The sequence below is a fragment of the Zophobas morio genome, unplaced genomic scaffold (genome assembly GCF_036711695.1).
Source record: "Zophobas morio isolate AGI-343-1 ecotype UQ-CSIRO unplaced genomic scaffold, CSIRO_AGI_Zmor_V1 ptg000004l, whole genome shotgun sequence".
Classification (NCBI taxonomy): Eukaryota; Metazoa; Arthropoda; class Insecta; order Coleoptera; family Tenebrionidae; genus Zophobas; species Zophobas morio.
Window position 1 is genome coordinate 10,587,011 of NW_026972109.1, and position 23,285 is coordinate 10,610,295.

Consider the following 23,285-nt stretch of genomic DNA (forward strand, 5'->3'; position numbering starts at 1 on the left):
AGGAAAGAGAGGGTGGGTGGGTGGGGCTAGTACCTGCTAAGATAAGAGTGATTTTGGCAAAGGACGTATTCTCTAAGAAAAGAGAGGGCGGGTGGGCGGGGTTAGTACCCGCTATGATAAAAGCGATTTTCGCAAATCACATATCCTTTAAGAAAAAAGAAGGTGGGTAGGCGAGGATAATCATTGTTAAGACTGATTTTGGGAAATGACATATTTTCTAAAAAAATAAAGGGCGGGCGGGTGGGCTAAAATAAGACTGATTTCGGCAAATGACCTACTCTCCAAGAAAATAAAGAGCGGGTCGTCGGGGCTAGTACTTCGTAAGATAAAACTCATGTTGCCAAAATGGCATACCCTTGAAGAAAATAAAGGGTTGGTGGGCTGGGCCAATATTTACCAAGATAAGACTGATTTTGCCAAATGATATATCCTCTACCTGTCATTTTTAGAGGATATGTCATTTGGAAAAATCAGTCTTATCTTATCAAGTACCAGCCCCAACCACTCGCCCTTCATTTTCTTAGAGAGTAGGTCATTTGCCAATATCAATCTTATCTTAGCATGTACTAGCGAAACCGGCCCACCCGCCCGCTCTTTTCTTAGAGGGTATCTCATTTGCCAAAATCACTCTTATCTTAGCAGGTACTAGCCCCGCCCATCCACCCTCTCTTTTCTTTGAAGGTATCTCATTTGCCAAAATCACTCTTCTCTTAGCAGGCACTAGCCCCATCCACCCACCCTAGCTTTTCTTATAAGGTATGTCGATGACCGATTTTGGCAAATGACATACCTTCTAAGAAAAGAGAGGGTGGGTGGGCGGGGCTAGTACTTGCCAAAATAAGACTGATTTTGGCAAATGACCTCTCTAAGAAAATAAAGAGGGAATGTGATTTGGCAAAATCAGTCTTATATTGACAAGTGTTGGCCCCGCTCACCCACCCTTTATTTATTTCAAGGGTATGCCATTTGTCATAGTTTTACGCAGTGTTGCCAATTTTACTTTTATAAAATTACGTTTTTTTCGTAATCAACATCATACAGAATTTTTTTATTATTTTTTTGGGACTCCCAAAAATCCCGTACATAACGTAATGAAAAGTTAATACGCCATTTTCCAGACATCCGGTATAGTGAATTAATTAAAAAAAGGTTTGTGTTACGTCTTAAAAATAGTACAGTTAAAAATTATTAATAGTATGGTCTTCAAAGAATTGTACAACTGTGGTCTTTGACTTTTTTTTCTCTGATAAGTAATGACTTAATGAGATATTGAGGACCGCGCTTAGTGAGTGACTCACCCTGTATAGTATTTATATATTTATCATCACACCGGTTTCCCTATCGGGTAGGCCGTGACTACAGAATGCCATAATCCTCTTTAGTCCGGCTCTATGTATTACATCATTCTTACAACATTGTCTATTTCTGTTCCAAAAATCGGAAGTAGGTACTACTTCTATGGTAACAAACCAAAATCTTCGTGATGAAACCCGGGCACAAACTAGTATTTAATGTAACGAATGAAGTGAAAGAAAGCGAGTTTGGGTCTTTTTATTCCAACAACGTTAAAGGAATGTGTACAAGACGTAGGTATTCCGACTTTCAAATATTTTTTTTTATTCATTCACTCCGAAGCATTAAATTTATGATTAAATTTTCTAATCCTATATTCGAATATTTAAATTCATGATTAGTACGTTACATAATAATAAATTATAATTAGTCATTTGTTATCTCCAATTTAAATACCGATTCATGAACTGTGTTAATTTACGCAGATTAAGTTAACTACTCATTAAACGAACTGTTTTTGAGTAAAATCTGTTCGTCAATTAATCTTCATCTTCCACATTTGTGTTTATTTGATTATCTGGCATTACCCGTGGCGTTTTGAACTGAATTACAGGATATTTGGTTTCTGAATAACGAGACAACTTTGCTTGTTAGACAAACGTCGTTTTCTTTTTCTGCAGCTTTCTTCGGCTTGAAATACTGTAATAAGATTAAACTTGTAGATTGTAAATTCGTTTTATCCAGATTTCAAAGAACTCCACCAAGATCCAATAAAAACCAATAAATCAGGACAGAATTAAATGTAACTGAAAATTTGGATTGTGTTTCTATTGGAAAATTGAAATTGCTGTAAAACTGAATAATCCAGTGCACGAAAGCTTCAGTTTGTTTACATCTAGACATGTTTGAAATCAGTGAAATGTCAGCTTATAAAAATAAACCAGATTATATACATTCAGGACAAAAACTGGATTAAAAATTAATCAAACCGTGTTTACTCAGAGTTAATCTACGTCACAAAAACCGCACCAAATATAACCAGATTACTAAGTAATTTAATTTTTTCACAATTACAAACAAATATTGAATTTACTGAGATTTATTGAATCACACTGTATATTAATAGCTTGCTGTTGTGTTCCGGGTTGTTCGGCAAGCTTCGGAAGGCATCGTTTGAAACCTTCGAAGATTGTCGAAGGACCGCCGACATCAGTCGAAGATACCGGGTCTCATTATTTTGCCACAATTAGCTTTAATTTAAATATTTGTGCATTATTTTAAAATCCCAGGTATTTTGGTACTGCGTGCTAACTAAATTTAGAACAATTTAGAAAATCGTACTTCGACCTGGGGCACCATCTGGTAAAAATCGACCTAATAAAAACGATTTTTTGCAATAAAGATAAACAAATCTCCTGTACAAACAAATACCGCGATGATAATTTCGACGTCGCTCTTTATCACAAGTAAAATATTCCGGCTTAGTGCGCACAACGGCGTAAAATCACGCCAGAACGTCTTATAGAAAGCATCAATTTTGAGCTGTGACGTCTACGAATTAATAGGAGAGAGTTCAGGGACAAGGCCAACATGCCGGCGTCAATACGGCGAAAAAGTTTGGGATTCATCTCAGGCCGTGCCATGTATAAATAAATTCAACTTTTAACAGAGACCGAAAATAGAACGAACCGAACATATCGTAAGAATCGATTCACGTTATCAAAGGTTGGGACGCCTACGCGAGGCCCTCGCAAAAATTTTCACTCATCGTGGATTCGGATTTGTCTTCTCAAGGTGAAAAGTCAACAATTTGTTGTGTAACAGGCCAAGGCTACAAGCAAATGCATTATTTATGGTCCTAATTTGTGAAACAATTATTTTGTTGATGATTCGCAAACTCAATTCCGCAACAGGAAACCGCAAAGGGGCCCCGCCTGTTACTACGCATTTGCAGCAGCGGAGGAAGAAGACAGGGCCGGAATATCCGGGCGGAAGACCGGGGCCCGAAGTCAGACCGCGGACGATAGATGAGTCACGGTTTATCGATAACATCGAATACGCACCTGGGGCGGCAGGTGGAGAAGTTTAGCTTGGAAATGAAATTTCACTACCTGCAGAAGATAAAAGATCGAGGACAAAAGAAAGGTAGATATGGTGGCTAGGAATTGTCTGAAAATTAATTCATAAACACAACAAAAAATATTGTTCAGGAAATATCTTGCTTATAGGTCACGATATCGGAATGTAGTGAAAAGTTGTTTTAATGATGAGGTACGCAAAGTGAGCGTCATGGTAAATGATAGCTTAAAAGCAAATCCGAGAATTGTTAACTACGTGACATGTGACACCAAGTCAATTATTTTACACAGAAAGGAAAAAATATCGTACAACGACGAACAACATACCACCAAACAGAAAATTAAAAATACTATTAATTTTCCGGAAAAAATGGAAGCGTCGTTCTATTTAAAAATACAAGCGATACGCTTTATGAAAACTTATTTTTGGAGACACGTGTTGAGTGAGTACCTCTACGAACTTTTGAAATCAATGTTGTAAACTATAAGTCATAAAACAACAAGGTAAAAGCATTGTTTTCGTTAAATGTGTATCAGTTAAACCTCAAATTTTAATCATTATGATAGCTCGATAGAACAATACCCATTTTCAACGGTTCATAGCTAACTCCAGACACGAAACTTTCGAACAATCGTTATTAATCGCCTCAGCAGTGTCAAGCTTGCCCACGCCTAAACTATAATAACAATCAATTCAAAGGAGATTCCGTGAACAAATTATTGATAATTGCATTGCTAGACCTTGACTATTACTCTTTGTCAAAAGATCACCTTCCAAATTTTCCAAATTGAAAGTTCCGTTTTGATGATTTCCTTAATTTCAGATAATCTAACTTACGAATCGTTACAACAGCGAAAGTGATGCTTCCAAGTTGGAATGGTAGAAGAAGAACAAAGAAAAACATCTAGATATTTTCAGCATGACTAGAATTTCTGTTTGCTCAGAATTTTACCAATTTACCGGTTTTTATCAAGAGAATTAAATATTAATGCGTGATTAACCTGTAAATTGGATAATCTCATTGGTTGTCTTTGATCACATGATCGATTAAGTGCGTGATCAAATTAATGTCGTGAGTGAGTGATTCTGATGTTAACTGGGTCTGAATTTTTTGTAGTTACGCAGCTATTAATGTTAAAAAATCGTAAAATGGAAACACGATCCACTGGAACTAATTAGAAGTCTCATTTTCTATTAATAACCAAGATACAGGGTTAAAATTACTTCAACAAAAATATGAATTAGTTAAGTGATGGATCTATTTATCTACTGTTGCGTGGTAGTCACACTTAATACAAAGAAATTCGTAGGAGGTTATTTCGACAGAACTTCCCTCGCACCGAAAGTACAGCCAAATAAACGCCGGTTCTTTGATTTTTTTTTTTATTTTGGTTTTCTGGTTACCTCTGTAAAATTAAAACCAGGGGCGTTCATATCACTCCAGCGGCTTTTTTAACTAAAATTTTTCAATTTTTTGATTTGCACTTTTTCGACTTTCAAGTTTAAATTTTTCAGTTTTTCAATTTTCCAACTTTGGAATTGTTCAATTTGATTTTTTTAATTTTTCAATTCCTTACTTTTTCATTTCTTCAAATTTTCGATTTGCAGATTTTTGTTTCGGTTATTTGTTTTCTTTATTTTTTCAATTTTTTTATAATATTTCTTTTTTCAATGTGAAAATTAACATTTTTCGATTTGCAATTTTACGTTATTTTTTGTTTCTTCAATTTTACGAATTGCAACTCTGTGAGTTTTCATTTATTTTTAAGTTTTTCAGTTTTTCGATTTTCAAACTTTTTCACAAGTTTCCAAATTTCGATATTTCAATTTTTCATTTCTTCAATTTTCAGATTTGCAAATTTTTCGTTTCGGTTTTTATTTTCTTTTATAATTTTTCTTTTTTCAATGTGAAAATTTGCAATTTCTCGCTTCTTCAATTTTAGATTTTTTTTCTCGACTTCTAAATTTTAGATTCTCAAATTTTGATTAGCAATTTTTCTAGTTTTTGTTTAAATATGTAATAATAATCATAATTTAAACAATTTTTCACTTTTTCGATTTTACGATTTTAGAATTTTTCCATTTTCCAATTATAGGATTTTAAAAGTAATTCATTTATTCGATTTTTCAATTTTCCGATTTTTAATTTTTAAATGTTTCGATATTTAATTCCTCAGTTTTTCGATGTTTCAATGTTACAGTTTTTCGTTTTTACAATTTTGACGGTTCTATAATTTTTAGATTTTACAATTTTTGGGTTTCCCAATTTTTCGATTCGATTACTTTTTTTCTTCTTTCCAACTTTTCGATTCATTAATTTTTTCGATTTTTAAGTTTCTCGTTTTTTAATTTTTCAGTGTCTCAATTTTTATTTCTTTTATTTATTTTTATTTCTATTTTGTGAGTTCTTCGATTTGCAATTTTTCGATTTTCGATAATTGGGAAGCCCAAAAATTCCAAATTGAAAAATCAAAAACTGAAATTTTGAAGAATTGAATAAACGAAAAATTATAAAATCGAAAGAAACGAAAAAATAAAGGAAATGAAAAAATCAAAATTTGTGACATAAAATGGAGGAAATGGAAATTAAAAAATCGGAAAAATGAAAAATAAAAATTAAGAACTTGAAAAATTTTAAAATTAGGGGTCCAGAATTAAGAAAAGTGAAGCTAAAAAAACGGAAAATACTGACATTAAAAAATTGCCAGTAAATAAATCCTAGTTTTCCAAAAAAAAAAAAATAGACAGACAGACATACGGAAACCGAAGACATATTTCTTCGTACTCTAGGGGTCATGAAAGGTCCAGAAACACAGGATTAGCGAATCGGCCGATGAACTCGATTACAATAATAGCGGATTAATAAACCACAAATATATAATTGATAAAAATTAACTAAGATTTGCCTTATTTTAAGATGACATCATTACATGGTTGGTGGGGACGATCGAGCAAATTTTGACTAATATGATATTCTAAAAATACGCCTAAAATTTTTATAAAATCGGTTCAGTATTTCTCGATTCATTTTTTTTTCTATTCATGTTTCCCGACTTTAGTTTTTCAATGTTTCAATTTATCGTTTCTTCAGTGTTCGATTTGAAATTTTTCGATTTTACACTTTTTTCGGTTTTGCAATTTTTCGTTTTTTCAATTTTTTTTATTTTTCTATTTTTGCCGATTATTTAGTACTTCGATTTTCCAACTTTTCGAATAAAAAAAATGGAAAAACTGCAAAATTGTAAAATTGAAAAATCAAAAATGAAGAAACGAAAAAGCACAAAATGAAAACTTTGAAAAATCTAAAGGATTAAAAATTGAAAAACTTAAAAATCAAAAAAGTGTGAAATCGAAAAAAACGAAATATTAGAAAATTGAAATATTATAAAATCGAAAAACTGTGATATGATATCAAGAAAATGAAAGTAAAAAAATTGGAAAAATGAATAATAAAAATTAAGAACTTGAAAAGTTGAAACATTTAGGAGTCAAGAAATGGAAAAAAGTGAAGCTGAAAAAACGAAAAATTCTATCTAATCGAAGAAAAAGGAAAGATGAAAGATTGTGATATCAAGAAATTGGTCGACAATAAATCCTAGTTTTTTCAAAAACAGACAGACAGACGGAAATGGGAAAGAGTCGAGAAAACACAAGTGTCGGCCGATGGACTCGATTACAATAATGGCGGATTAATAAACCACAAATATAGCAGCATCTTAATTGTTAAAATTTTACCAAGATTTGCCTCATTTTAAGATGACATCATTATAGCTTTGGAAATTTCATTCTATGCTATAAAATTTTATTGACAATAATGAGACGGGCAGTAGTACAATGGTAAGAAATATTTATGGCTCACACCAGTTCACCGGAATTTGTCGGAGAACATTTAGCAGGTAGCTGTACTCATAAAATAATGGTCATTTTCTTTCCTTTTATATTTCATTTTTTAATTTTCCGAATTCTTAAATTTTCGATTTTCCAATTTTTCTTTTTTCAAATTTTTTCTTCATTTTGATTCAACTTTTCGATTTTTTGATTCCTCGATTTTGTACAATTTGAATTTAACGTTTTTAACTTTAGATTATTCAATTTTTCGACTGTTTTATACTTAGATTTACTAATTTTTCAACTTTTCGATATTTTAACTTTTCAACTTTTAAAATTCTGGATTTTTCGTTTCCTCAAGCTTTGAATTCTTCTATATTTCAATTTTCCGAATTTTTGATTTCTCGATTTTTCAATTTTTCCATATTTTAATTTTTGAATGTTTTAAATTTTAGATTTTCCGATTTTTTGATTTTTCAGTACTTCACTATTTCTATTTTTCAATTTTAGCGGTTTTACGATTTTTCTATGTTTATATTTTTTGCCAACTTGGTTTTTCGATTTTAAAAGTATATGTCAACGTTTCAATTTTTAGATTTCTCGATTTTTCAATTTTTAAAATTCTGGATTTTGTGATTTCTCGAGTTTTCAGTTCTTCTATATTTCATTTTTTAATTTTTCGAATTCCAAAGTTTTCGATTTTGCATTTTTTTTTTAATTTTTTGATTTTTAACTTTTAGATTTTTTTGATTTTGACTAATTTCGGTGTCTCAGTTTCTGAATTTTTCGATGTTTCGATTTCTCGGTGTTTCGATTTTTTTAATTTTGGGGTTTCGATTTCGCGACTTTTCAATTTTTCGATATTTCAGTTTTTAAATGTTTTGAATTTCAAATTTTTCGATTTGTCGATTTCTCGGTTTTTCAGTTCTTCTCTATATTTCAATTTTTCAGTTCTTCGATTTTGAGTAACGATGGTCCCTGTCCGGACCTGGATTATTCTGCTTTCTAACATCTGGGGATTACCGGCACGCGACAACTTCAAGTTGTAAATATCTCTTGCTTTTGTACTACTGTCCGTCTCGTTATTACCAATAAAATTTTATAGGGTAGAATGAAATTTCCAAAACATGGTTGGTAGAGACGATCAAGCAAATTTTACTATAAATACACCTAAAATTTTAATAAAACCAGTTCAGAGTCTCGAATTTTAGTTTTTCAATGTTTCAATTTATCGTTTTTTCAGTTTATCGATTTGCAATTTTTTTCCGATTATTTATTACTTCAATTTTCCAACTTTTCGAATAAAAAAAATTGAAAAACTGCAAAATTAAAAAAACGAAATATGGGAAAATCGATATATGTATTGAAAATTAAACAATTCGGAAAATCAGATAATTGAGAAATCCAGAAATTGCAAAATTGGAAAATAAAGGAATTGAAAAATCAAGGATTGAAAACTGACAAATTATAAAATCGAAAGAAATATTGAAAAAATAAAGGAAATGAAAAATGAAGAATTGTGCCATAAAATCAAGAAAATGAAAATAAAAAAATTGGAAAAATGAAAAATAAAAATCAAGAACTTGAAAAATTGAAAAACGAAAAATTGGACAATTTGGTAATCGAGAAATTGAAAAAACGAAAAATTGTGATATTAAAAAATTGATCGAAAATTAATTTTAGTTTTTCAAAAAACTGAGTATAAGTAATTCTAAAATCTATGCGTGCATTGATAAACCGCAATTGTAAGGTCATAATTTGTTGCATATTTCGGAGAGAATTTATGCGACAAAATTTTGAGATGATGCCATCAATTTTTAGAAGCGAATAAAAAAAATAACATTTGAAAACAAATAAAAAAAATAAGCTTTGGAAGATTTCATAGCATTCGGTTTGCAGTTTTAAAGTTAAATGGTAAAATGTTAAACAATTTTGACTTTTTTTTCAAAAATTTGGTTGTCTAGGGTAAAAACTGTACACAGATTCATAAACCACACGTGAGGCATTATCTTATTTTATAAAATTGATGTTTATCCAAATTTTGGTTAGCGTTTTACTATATAAAATTTGACAACAATTGATCCACTAGTTTCGGACATTATCTGTCTAATAAAAGGGGTCACGAAACGTCGAGAAACATTCGGCCAGTGGACTCGTTTACCATACTTCCTTAGTTACGCTCAGGAAGTAAAAATCAATATTTAAACAGCCAGTGACCTGTGAAATTTAATCACGTTTCAGATTTGCCAGTTCTTAGTAATTGCAGACATTTTTAAATTTTAATTAATATGGCTCCTATATCACCTGTTAACTTAATTACAACAATTGAACTTTCGTTGCCATGGAGACTGTGAGAAGTTGCCGTTGTAATTACACACTACGAAAGAGGCGGAACAAATAAATCAATGCCTACTTGGATTATAGAATCATTTACGAAATTCGTGTATAACTTACATATTTTATTTCTTCAATTTTGAGCAATCTTGACTCTAATTATTACGTAAAACTGATAGTCATTACGTTAATAATCCTTTAAAATAGTTTCTACAAAAATACCAGCGACACGAAAAAAGGCTTGTGTAGGAGTCACAAATTTCCGCACCTAGCTGTGTAAATATTTTTTTATGATTGTTGACAATGCGTCCAGGACATGGGTGCATTTACCAGTTAATGGTATGGAAAAGATCATGGTAGCATCGCTCCAAATAAAGTAAATGAGGTTTTAATTTCAAATCTCTTTTACTAAACTTTCTTTTTTTTTTTTTTCAATAATGAGAAATATATTTCTTCGAAAAATGAATAACGACAAACCATTAGTTTGGTTTACTTCTACGCAGTCTCTTTGTTGTTTTGATTATAAAATAAGCGACGATCTCGGAAAAATGTGCTATGTAAATATTTTTTAAATTGCGAAGGAAAACAATTTTCGCCAATATTAATCAAGGTATAAATTTTCATTTCTCGCCAATAAATTCATCCGGCCGTGGCAAAGACCCCCTGAAAGCGAGCTTTTATTAACATTTTTATTGCAGCTCCGATTACAATAATCATCTTTTTGTTTACAAACCACGGTTATCACATGACTCGTATTTTTTTCGAAATTGGCGTCACTGCTATCTATCGACTTTACATAACTTAACACCCGTACTGACTTTCCCATTTTTTACGCTGGCAAAACACTGCTGTTTGAGAGCTTCCGGCAGTAAAGCGAGGGTCGAAGGGTAAATTTCCCAACCACCCTTCCAACAAAGGGTTCGACGAGGCCAATTAAAAGATTTAGAGGCGAGCAGCTGCCTACCGTCACGTAGGGTTAGCATTTTTTCATTTTGATATTTATGATAATGAAACGGAACGTGTTCGAAACCTACGCCTGTCGTAGCCGAATTAGTCCGAGATTATGGTAATAGAATTATCATTATTATGACTACTGGATAAATGTGCGGATGATGTAAACTGTACCTGGTTTTGCGTGAGTCTCTGGTTATTTCCGTACCATGTTGCTTTGGAAAAAGGAAAGCCGAAGCCGTAATAGCAAAATCTCGGGCGAACTTGAGCGGAAACTTTGAGGCCGATAGCACCGAAAGTCATCTTTTTGATAGACACTACATGACTGACTGACAAATGGAAAATTTAAGCCAAGCCGATTTCAAACGGGCTTTTGATGTGCGAGGAATGGAGTCGTATTCAAATTTTCGTGTTTTTCCAGATCGATAATCGGGTGATGAGATAAACCATTTTGTCTGGCTTAAGACGCAGATATTTTATCTTAGATTATAGCACTTCCCTAAATGATTAGATTAACAATACGCATCGGTAGGTACGTGTGACCTTTTTTCAATTGTTTTGTAACAATAAATCATTAATAAATCACTGCCTGGGATAATTAAGGTCAAGTGGTGTTGAGACAGGTTTCTAGAAAAACATGCAGAGTTTTTCGATTTTCAAATTTCTCTTGGGAAAAATTTATTTGAAAAACCGGTGTAGGCAAGTTTGTAATTAAATAGAAATTGTGATAATGAGTTACAGCTTTGCTGACAAGATTACATAAATGGGTATCATTATTCATATATTGTTTACAGTGATGCTAAGATATGAGGTTGATCCGAAATTATCTCTATGAATATGTCAGTGCGCATTTACGTTTCTTTCTTTGTTATCCACACACAATTACATTAAATTCGAGTGTGTTTACGTTTTATTCCGAGCGTTAATTACGTTTATGCCCATCAGGCGACTCGTCGACTGCGAAATTAAGTTTTTTACCGTTAACAAGATTCGACTGGGTGAAATCACTATCAAAAGATCAGATTTACGATCAACAATAAAGGACGTAAACATACACAAATATTATCATGTGGAAGAATTAAATTTTTACAAAAAAGTTATTTTTATAATCCTCCTTTTCATAAACATGTTTGACTTGTCGCTCTTTGAAAAAGCCTAACGAGCTTAATTCCTCGTTACCCTCGTTTCGGATTTATTTTTTCATTACAATTTTTTTCCTCATCTGTAATATAATGGTCCCGGGAGATGTACGAGTAATTCGAAAATGATGAAGTCAATGCCCTTTCAACTGATCGATTTCGCTTGTTTTGCCAAAACAAAGAACATCTTGATTACATCATTGTTTCTTTCGAATAATGGAAAACATTTCTATCAGTGACATTTTATTTGACACGTGGCACTTCGGTACTTTACATACCGATGGAATAGACAATGAAATTTTATTTCGATAACTGATAATAATAAACAAAGTTTCTATTGAAACATTTTTTGGCAATGATTGTAAATCCACATCGTGACTATCAATTTTAAGCGTAATAAAACCGATACAAGCGAAATAAAAATTGACGAATCTTCTTTTATTTTTGTCGTTTTATGATATGAGTTTTTCATAGTATTACTCATTTAACGATCTGGATACACTGCGCATGAGCATATTCGAATTTGGCGCTTCTGAAGCTTGGACACGGTCGCACAATTTTTTGACAAACCATGATTGTACATTCCTTAGATTTTACGAAAATTTTGGCGGTTTTGATTATAATATAAATACAACGATTTCTCTTTTCCTGTAACCCCGCTATATTTTAAATTAAATTAGTGCATAATTATCTATTCGTTATTATAATTAATTTTATTCCTTAACCTTATAACCAATTGAATGTTCTCCGCTTTTGTGATTTTTTTGGAATTCAAAGTCCATTTTGACTCACCGCTTGTAAATTAATGATTAATGTAAATTGCACAATCTTCTAATACGATTCAGGTAATGAAGTCACATGATACCTCGTAATCTAGTTCAAATTAGAGTATCGCATTAATTTTTTTAAACTAATAATTTTTTTCTAATTCATTGGAATCGATTTAAATTCAATTTTTCGATTTTTCAACTTCTCGATTTTTCTCTATTTCAATTTTTCGGTTGTTCAATTTCTCGATTCTCCCAATTTTTGATTTCTCAATTTTCCGATGTTTGAGTTTTACGACTTTTGACGTCAGTTTTTAGTTTTCTTAATTTCTCGATTAATCGATTTTTGATTTTCCCATTTCTGTATTTTTAGACTTTTCAATGTTTCAATTTTTCCGTTTTTCAATTCTTCAGTTTTTCGATTGTTCAGGTTTTTAATTTTAAAATTTTTTGGCTTCCAATATTTCAGCATTGAGATTTTTTAATTTTTCGATTCTTCAATTTCTCGACTCTCCCAATTTTCGATTTCTCGATTTCTTAATTTTTCGATTTCTCAATTTTCTGTTTCAGTTTCACGTTTTTTCAATTTTTGACGTTTCGAAATTTTCAATTTTTCGACTTTCCAGTGTTCCGAAAGTCTTTCAATTTTTTGGTTTTCAAGGTTTTTGATTTTTCAATTTTTCGATTTTCTTTCGACTTCGATTTTTCAACTTCTCGATATTTCAGTTTTTCAATTTTTCGATATTCTAGTGTTGGGATTCTTCAATTTTTCGATGCTTCAATTTCTCGATTCTCCCAATTTTCAATTTCTCCATTTCTTCATTTTTCGATTTCTCAATTTTCGATGTTTCAGTTTTAAAACTTTTAAACTTTTTGGACTCGTCAATTTTTCAATATTTCAGTTTTTGACGTTTCTAAATTTTCACTTTTTCCATTTCTCGACTTTTCAATGTTTCAACTTTTCAGTTTTTCAATTCTTCAATTTTTCGATTTTTCAGGTTTTTAATTTTAAAATTTTTCGGCTTCCAATTTCAATTTTTCGATATTTCAGTGTTGGGATTTTTCAATTATTCGATTCTTCTATTTCTCGACCTCCCAGTTTTCGATTTCTCGATTTCTTCATTTTTCGATTTCTCAATTTTCTGTGTTTCAGTTTTACGATTTTTTAACTTTTCAATGTTTGATGTTTCCAAATTTTCAATTTTTCGATTTCTCGACTTTTCAATATTTCGATTTTTGGTTTTTCAATTTTTCGATTTTCAAGGTTTTTGATTTTTCAATTTTTCGATTTTCGAGTTCAATTTTTCGATTTTCGAGTTCAATTTTTCGATTTCTCGATATTTCAGTTTTTCAATTTTTTGATTTTTCAGTGTTGGGATTTTTCAATGTTTCGATTCCTCAATTTTTTGACTCCTCCAATTTTCGATTTCTCGATTTCTTTATTTTTCGATTTTTCAATTTTTCAATTTCTCGACTTTTCAATGTTTTTGGTTTGTCAATTTTTTGATTTTCAAGGTTTTTAATTTTTCAATTTTTCAATTTTTCGATTTTTCGATTTCTCGATATTTTAGTTTTTCATTTTCTCGATTTTTCGATATTTCAATTTTGTCGATTGAAAAATCAAAAACCTTGACAATCGAAAAATTGAAAAACTAATAATCGAAACGTTGAAAAGTCGCGAATCCAAAAATTGAAAATTTGGAAACGTCAAAAATTTAAAAATTGTGAAACTGAAATACAGAAAATTGAGGAACAGAAAAATTAAGAAATCGAGAATCAAAAATTGGGAAATATCGAAAAATCGAAATCGGAATTTTTTAAATAAAAACCTGAAAAAACGAAAAATTGAAGAATCGAAAAACTGAAAAGTCGAAACATTGAAAAGTGGACAAACCGAAAAATGGGAAAACCAAAAATTGATTAATCGAAAAATTCAGAAATCGAAAATCTGAAAATTTAGAAACGTCAAAAAGTGAATGTTGAAAAATTGAAGAGTTAAAAAAATCGAAAAATCCTAGAACTGAAACAATGGAAAATTGAGAAATCGAAAAATGATTAAATCGAGATTGAAAATTGAGAGAATCGAAAAACCGAAAAATCTCAACACTGTAATTTCTAAAAATTGAAATATCGGGAAGTTGAAAAATCGAAAAATGGAAGAATTGAAAAACTGAAATGTCGAGAAATCGAAAAGTGGAAAACTTGACATCGAAAATCGAAAAATTGTGAAAACTCAAAAGCTTCAAAATCGGAAAAAATCGAAAAACTGAAAATTTGGAAACTTCAAAAATTGAAAAATCGTAAAACTGAAACATCGAAAAATTAAGAACTCGTAAAATGGGGACATCGAGAAATCGGAAGTGAAAATTGGGAGAATCGATAAATTGAAAAATCCCAACACTGAAATATCGAAAAACTGAAATATCGAGAAGTTGAAAAATTGCAAAACTGAAGAATTGAAAAACTGAAATATCATGAAATTGAAAAGTCGTAAAATTGAAGTAAAAAATTGAAAAACTGGAAAATCAAAAACCTTGGAATCGAAAAATTGATAAACTAAAAATCGAAACGTTGAAAAGTCTGGAATCGAAAAATTGAAAAATCCCAACGCTGAAATATCGAAAAATCGAAATCGGAAACCGAAAAATTTTTTAAATAAAAACCTGAAAAAACGAAAAATTGAAGAATTGAAAAACTAAAAATTCGAAACATTGAAAAGTCGACAAAACCGAAAAATGGGAAAATCAAAAATTGATTAATCGAAAAATTCAGAAATCGAAAAACTGAAAATTTAGAAACGTCAAAAATTGAAATGTTGAAAAATTGACGAGTCCAAAAAATTGAAAAATCAAAAAACCTTGAAAATCGAAACATTGAAAAGTCGAGAAATGGAAAAATCGAAAATTTCGAAACGTCAAAAATTGAAAAATCGTGCAACTGAAACATCAGAAAATTGAGAAATTGAAAAATGAAGAAATCGAGAAATTGAAAATTGGGAGAATCGGGAAATTAAAGAATCGAAGAATTGAAAAACCCCAGCACTGAAGTATTGAAAATCTAGGTCGGAAACGGAAAATTTTTAAAATTAAAAACCTGAAAAATTGAAAAATTCAAAAATTGAACCATTGAAAAATCTAGAAATCGAGAAATGGGAAAATCAAAAATTTATTAATCCAGAAATTGAATAAATGAAAATATGGAAACGTCAAAATTGAAAAATCGTAAAACTGAAAGATCGGAAAATTAAGAACTCGAAAAATGGGGACATCGAGAACTCGAAAGTGAAAATTAGGAGAATCCAAAAATTGAAAAATCCCAACACTGAAATATCGAAAAACTGAAAAATCGCAAAATTGAAGAATTGAAAAACTAAAATATCAAGAAATTGAAAAATCGTAAAATTGAAGTCAAAAATTGAAAATTAAATTTTTCTATTTTCGACTTTTCGATCTTGATATTTGAGTTCTTCAATTTTTTGATATTGTTTACACAATATACACACAAATATTTCGTACCGAGAAAGTAACCAGGCCGAGAATAGCCCTCGTGTAAATTACAGTTTCCTCTTATTCTCATAAATGTCAACCATTCGGCGCTTGAATTCCACCAAACAATGACAGAGAACATATAACTGCGCATACCTTCGACTGAAAAATACCATTATTTTTAGTACAGAATTTTGGCTTAAAAGCAACGGCGTAGAAAATAATAAAAGTGCACCCACAATGCACTGGCATTAATGAAAATCAGGTGGAAATGCAGCTGCGAAAATACAGGAGTCTCGTATTTCAAGTATGGATTTCGGTTTGCAAACAACGGGATTACTTTATCTTTCAATTTCATAATACCAGATTATAAAAAATATTTATATTTATCTAAGATTAATTTGGACGAACACCCCGGAACTTTCCGATCATTATCTTGTTTATCACTTACTAAGCTAGATTATGATAGGCTTGAGCAACGATCATTAAATCAATATTCTTTGTGTTTTCAATTTTTTTTTAAATAAGTCTGGAATGAAAAAGTGAATGGACACCATGAATGGTAGGTGCTCATTCAAAAGGAGAAATCGTTGAGTAAGTAAGACTTATTTGTGTACATTCAACTCGAAAGTAATGAGCTGCAGTAAGTATTCCTGTAATCCGTTTACGACTCCCCCCGGGATAAAGATGATTAAATAATGCTTTCAAAGAAATACTCACCCCATTAACAGCATAGGGGGTGTTTCTGTTGGTCAAACATTTTACTTACAATTATCCTCAGTAAATAAAGACAAATTATGAAAGTGCCAACCTACGTGAATCCGGTTCAAAAGGACAATGAAGGCATAAAATTATGTAAATTAAATATTTTTGTTCAAAGATTCGCCCCAAATGTATTCACACCCAGGACGTAATAGTCTGTTGACATGGCAGGAAAGCACCATGAATGAATAAACATGTGAATAAAACTGTAACCTGTCTTAAAATTCAACTATTCGTCTAACCTTGTTGAGTAATTGTTGACGAAGGCAAACAAACCTCCAGACATTAAAATTTGTTGAAATCTGTACATAAATCTTGCTACGATTTTAAAGAAAGTTAAAAATATCTACCTTAACAAAGAGCCAAAAGTTCGATGAATTTTTAAGTGTAGTTATAACACATTAATGAATCATCGAATTTTTACAAAAATGTGACCAAGTCTACTAAAATATGTCTCCAACTCATAGCTGGAACTCTTTCAACCGATGACATCAAAATCGTCAACAAGAAAATAAAAATAATAATCTATTGTTCTTTTCTTAGATAAGACGAAATTTGCGCAAAGCAGATTCGTTCCAATTTTATTATTTACATTTTTCTGCTATTTATACTCATTCTGTAATTATAAAGATCAAGCCCTGGCGTTGAATGTTGAGACCCCATTGTAAACCTTATGCCACATTTACATAATTTATTAGCGTTATAGCTGTGATGCAATTTGTTTGTACCAAATAAATTATAATAAAGAACGAATTTACAGGATAACTTTGCATTACCATAATTACCACAAAATCGATAAATTTAGCGTAATTTAATGCAGTGTTTTTTATTTACTTCTAAATTAATTTCAAATCACGTTCTAATTGATTAAAAAATTTGATCTTTATCGTGCCATAAAAAAAGGGAATTAAAGCTGACCTTGCTTTTACGGTTTCAGTTGGTAGTTCTGCAGTATGAATGTCATACGGGGATCTACGTGTTTTGAGGTTACAACCGACTGACGTAAATGCCCTACAAATGGAAATGTGACACCTAGTCTTAACCTAAAAACGATTTTAATCATTTGAAATAGTCACTTTTTGTAAGATTAGCTTTTTTTTAATTTTCAGGAGTTTTAAATTCAATATCGTCGCGCTTCATTTCCCTTGCGTAATGAGCAAAATTTTGAATTTCTCAATAAAAATTCCGGTTCGTTAACCCCAATCGGGCAATTAAAACAATGGCGTCATCACCATTTTCAATTTTTTAATTCGCAAGCGAAAATGACGCCGCCGCACCGAAATACACTAGACATACGGAATAAAGTACAAACTGGCAGTGGTTCAAAATCGTCCTAAAATTAAATCGGAGGTCAACGGATTTTCCGTAAATTTTATAAATAATGCGGCACCTCATCGCGGATACAGATTTACCGAAGCCTCCGAATAATGGTTTTTGGCTATTGCACGCGGAAATACACGTGTGTTGCTTTTCTAGGTTAAATATCTCTATTTTAAGGGGGTTGGCCAAAAAAAGCCACCCGGTTTCATTCGAGCCCTCGGATGTTATTTTACTGCGGGTATGTTGGCAGCTGGACTGTGGCCAAAACGACGGAGATTACTTCCTATAACAATTAAAAGTTGCTGCGATCAAAGAATAGGATTTTAAGGTCGCAGAGAAATGGTTTGCTTTGGAACGAAGGAGATAAGTTACACGGTAAATATCAGATGTTTATGATAAAGTGAAGTAATGGGCGCTTTCTCCATTAGTCGAAACCGATATGTGAACAAACAAAATCTGTTAAAAAATCGTAAAATAAACTATTGGAGAAAAGTGGTAATTTGAGGATGATGTGATGTTTGATTTCACTCGGAACGCAGTAGAAAATTTTATCACATGTCTTCATGTCACACTAATTTTTGAATACAGATATTGCTAGACACGAATTGCACATTTAACAAAGAGGATCTGTTTAGCAAAGAAAATTGGCATCATTTCTAGATTATTTTTACGCGCGCCGACTTAGAGTAAGCACTTGGGTGGTGAGAATAATAATAGTTTACGTACAATAATTTTCTTGTAGTCTGTTCTAGTTTCTAATATATTTTGGGGCGGAACTAGTTCAAGCATTAACAAAATTCATACGTAACACTTTCGTAATCCTCCACTGAAAATTGGTGGTTTTAACTTGCGACGTCATGCCCAAATTTTCTAAATGTCACTTGAAATGTGAACCGTTCCTTTACCCATGGTTCAGTGATCTACCCCTATTTTTAACTTAACATTTACGTGTTACCCTAAAAAATACTTTGACAAATTTTACAATATCTGAAAAAGTATTTCTTTAAAATTGTGGTGGGACAGCAACACTGATTTAACACTTACAAAATAATGGCTAATTTTATTTACGATATATCCCATTCAAAAGATTGATGACGTCAACATTTTTGAAATAAATATTTCTAATAAAACTATTCACTAATTATCCCAGGAACTGTTCAATTAATTTCTACACAAGTGTGGAGAGATTAATGTTGTGATTATACCGGGTGTCTGGAAAATGGCGGTTTATCCGCTATGCTCTTAACATCAACTGGTGAGTCTTTTTCAATTTTCGATTTAACGGTTTTCTTTCGATTTTTCGCCTTCTCGTAATATATTGTTAAAACTGAAAAACTGAAAAATAAAGAAATTTAAAAATCTAAAAAATCCAAAAATTAAAATATCGAATAGATGAAAATGTTGAAAAATTAAGATTTAAAAACTCGCAAAATTTTGAAAAATCGAGTAAGTAAAAAATCAAAAAAGCAGAAAATCTAAAAATCCCAAAGCTTAAACAAAAAATTGAAAAATCTAAAAATGTAAGATTTAAAAAATTGCAAAATTTTGATCAAAATCGAATAACTAAAAAATGGAAAAAACAAAGTCGAAAAATCTAAAAATTATTTCGATTAATAACATATTGAAAAATCCCAAAATACAATGAGAGATCGAAAAATTCAAAGATTTAGAAACGCCAAAGATTGAAAAATTGAAATATAAAAATCCCAAAACTGAAACGTTGAAAAACTGGAAAATCGAAAAATCGCAAAGATAAATTATCGAAAAACTAAGAAATCGAAATTGAAAAATAGAAAAATCGCGAAATCGAAACATCAATAGATCGAGAAGTCAAAAAATCGAAAAATTGAAAAATGTTAAAACTGAAAAATCAAGAAATTTAAAAATCTAAAAAATCCAAAAATTAAAATACCGAATAGATGAAAATTATGAAAAATTAAGATTTAAAAACTCGCAAAATTTTGAAAAATCGAGTAAGTAAAAAATCAAAAAAACAGAAAATCTAAAAATCCCAAAGCTTAAACCAAAAATTGAAAAATCGAAAAATGTAAGATTTAAAAAATTGCAAAATTTTGATCAAAATCGAATAACTAAAAAAACGAAAAAACAAAGTCGAAAAATCTAAAAATTATTTCGATTAATCACATATTGAAAAATCCCAAAATCCAATGAGAGATCGAAAAATCCAAAGATTTAGAACGCCAAAGATTGAAAAATTGAAATTTATAAATCCCAAAACTGAAACGTTGAAAAACTGGAAAATCGAAAAATCGAAAAGGTAAATTATCGAAAAACTAAGAAAACGAAATTGAAAAATCGCGAAATCGAAACATCAAAAGACCGAGAAGTCAAAAAATCGAAAAATTGAGAAATCTTAACTAAAAAACTGATAAACCAAAAAGTGAAAAATCGAAACATCGAAAAACTGAAAAATTAAAAAAAAATGAAAAACCGAAAGAAAACCGTTAAATCGAAAATTGAAGAATCGAAATATCGAAAAACTGAAAAATTCCAAAAAATTAAAAAATTGAAAAATCTAAAATCGAGAAGGCAAAAAATCGAAATATTGAGATATAGAAACAACAAAAAAGTGAAAAATCTAAAATTAAAAAATTCGAAAAATTGAAAATTTAAAAAATCAAAACAGCAATAAATCGAAAAATGCAAGATTTAAAAAAATCGCAAAATTTTCAAAAATCGAATGAGTAAAACATCAAAAAAACTAAGTCGAACAATCTAAAAATGTAGAAATCGAAATACATTGAAAAATCCCAAATTTAAACAATGAAAATTTGAAAATCCAAAAATTGGGAAATCGAGAAATCAGAAAGACGAAAAGTGCAAACATTGATGAACTGAGAAAATTGAAAAATAAAAAAATTTCAATACATAGATCCCAAAACTGAAACGCTGGAAAATTGGAAAATCAAAAAGATGAATTTGAATTATCGAAAAACTGAGAAATCGAAAATGGGAAACTTCAAAATTAATTCCGAAAAATTGAAAAACCGGAGAATTTAGAAACTACAAGGCGAAAAATCGAAAGAAAACCGTTAAATTGAAAATAGAAAAATCGAAATATCTAAAAACTGAAAAATTTATTCCGAAAAATTGAAAAATCTTAAAACGACAAGGCAAAAAATCGAAAAATTGAGAAATCGAAATAACAAAAAAGTGAAAAACCTAAAATTTAAAAATTCGAAAAATTGAAAATTTAAAAAATTGGACAATCAAAACAGCAATTAATTGAAAAAATGCAAGATTTAAAAAATCGCAAAATTTTCAAAAGTCGAATGAGTAAAATATCAAAAAAACTAAGGCGAACAATCTAAAAATTTATAAATCGAAATATGTATTGAAAAATCCCAAATTTAAACAAAGAAAATTTGGAAATACAAAAATTGGAAAATCGAGAAATCAGAAAGACGAAAAGTCCGAAAATTTATAAACACCAAAAATTGAAAAATTAAAGTTAAATACATAAATCCCAAAACTGAAACGCTGGAAAATTGGAAAATCAAAAAGATGAATTATCGAAAAACTGAGAAATCGAAAATGGGAAACTTCAAAATTAATTCCGAAAAATTGAAAAACCGGACAATTTAGAAACCAGAAGGCGAAAAATTGAAAGAAAACCGTTAAATTGAAAATAGAAAAATCGAAATACCGAAAAACTGAAAAATTCCGAAAAATTCAAAAATCGAAAAATCTAAAATCGCGACGGCAAAAAATCGAAATATTGAGAAATAGAAACAACAAAAAAGTGAAAAACCTAAAATTTAAAAATTCGAAAAACTGAAAATTTAAAAAATCGGACAATCAAAACAGCAATAAATAGAAAAATGCAAGATTTAAAAAATCGCAAAATTTTCAAAAATCAAATGAGTAAAATATCAAAAAAACGGAGTCGAACAATCTAAAAATTTATAAATCGAAATACATATTGAAAAATCCCAGATTTAAACAATGAAAATTTGAAAATCCAAAAATTTGGAAATCGAGAAATCAGAAAGACGAAAAGTCCAAAAATTTATGAACACCAAAAATTGAAAAATAAAAAAAATTAAATACATAAATCCCAAAACTGATACGCTGGAGAATTGGAAAATCAAAAAGATGAATTATCGAAAAACTGAGAAATCGAAATCAAAAATGGGAAACTTCAAAATTAATTCCAAAAAATTGAAAAACCGGACAATTTAAAAACTAGAAGGCGAAAAATTTAAAGAAAACCGTTACATTGAAAATAGAAAAATCTTAAAACGAGAGGCAAAAAATCCAAAAATTGTGAAATCGAAATAACAAAAAAGTGAAAAACCTAAAATTTAAAAATTCGAAAAATTGAAAATTTAAACAATCGAGCAATCAAAACAGCAATAAATCGAAAAGGTAAAACTTAAAAAGTCGCAATGTTTTGAAAAATCGAATAAATAAAAAATCAAAAACACGAAAAAACTACCAAAACTGAATTTTTATGTATTTCGTTCAGTTTGCTTCGTGACCCTAAACCGGCTATATGTATTTTGAAATCAGCACGTCGGGATCTATATCCCTGGATTTTTTGAGAATTTTTAGACGACTTTTTCAAAACTGAAATTTTTCACTATGTATACTCCTTATGCAAATTTCGACCCATTTTCGAAATTTAACTAAATACACTGATAAGCTATTGCGTCATTTTTGCATGTCGGTGCGTATTTGCAAGTTCAGTTCGAAATGCAGAGTTTTGTTCGGGTTAAAGAGACTTCGACTAGCTTCTGTTCGGATAATCGTGGGTTCGGATTATAGAGGTTATATTGTATTCATTTTTGTTAAAAAATAATGGTTTGTACGGCGGTCACTTGCTTAAACTCCATTAATTCACTTTTATGTCAAGATCTTCTTCTCGGTCTTATTTTAGAAGCTACTAGCCTCGCCCACCCACCCTCTTTTCGAGGGTATCTCGTAATCTAATCATAAAGATTTTTTTCAGTACATAACGGTATAGTGTACAGTATTGTTCAATCAAAATCCCCATTAAAAAGTTGTTGACGTCAGTTCAACTGAAGTTTTAATTAAAAAAAAATCATTTATAATAATAAATTAATCTACGAAATATCACAGAAACAAACAAATAAATAAAAAAGAAATGAAAAGTTATTTAAAACATTATTTTTTCCTATTCAAAAAAGTAAAAAACGCACAAACTTTCAAAATATCCTTGTATTTTCCAACTTCCTGGACATTTTTAGATTTTCGGAATTTTTAGTTTCACTTTTTATGAAGATAAATGAATAGTTTTCTTATCATGGAAAGACTTTTAAATTTGAAAATATTATGCAATCTCT

At 30.4% G+C, this 23,285-nt stretch overlaps 1 protein-coding gene across 2 annotated transcripts in view; it reads right to left on the reverse strand.

Annotated features, from left to right (window-relative positions):
* LOC135141240 (MAP kinase-interacting serine/threonine-protein kinase 1-like) overlaps positions 1-23,285 on the reverse strand; it is a 79,568-nt gene that overhangs the window by 54,664 nt on the left and 1,619 nt on the right. Inside the window, exon 1 of one of the 2 annotated variants that reach the window (XM_064072158.1) lies at positions 10,660-10,803. The exons of the other annotated variant lie outside the window; for it this stretch is intronic. Coding sequence (XP_063928228.1) covers positions 10,660-10,788 — 129 coding nt within the window. The 5' untranslated portion in view covers positions 10,789-10,803. Of the gene's footprint in view, positions 1-10,659; positions 10,804-23,285 lie in introns of those variants that run through there. 2 annotated transcript variants of the gene reach the window in all.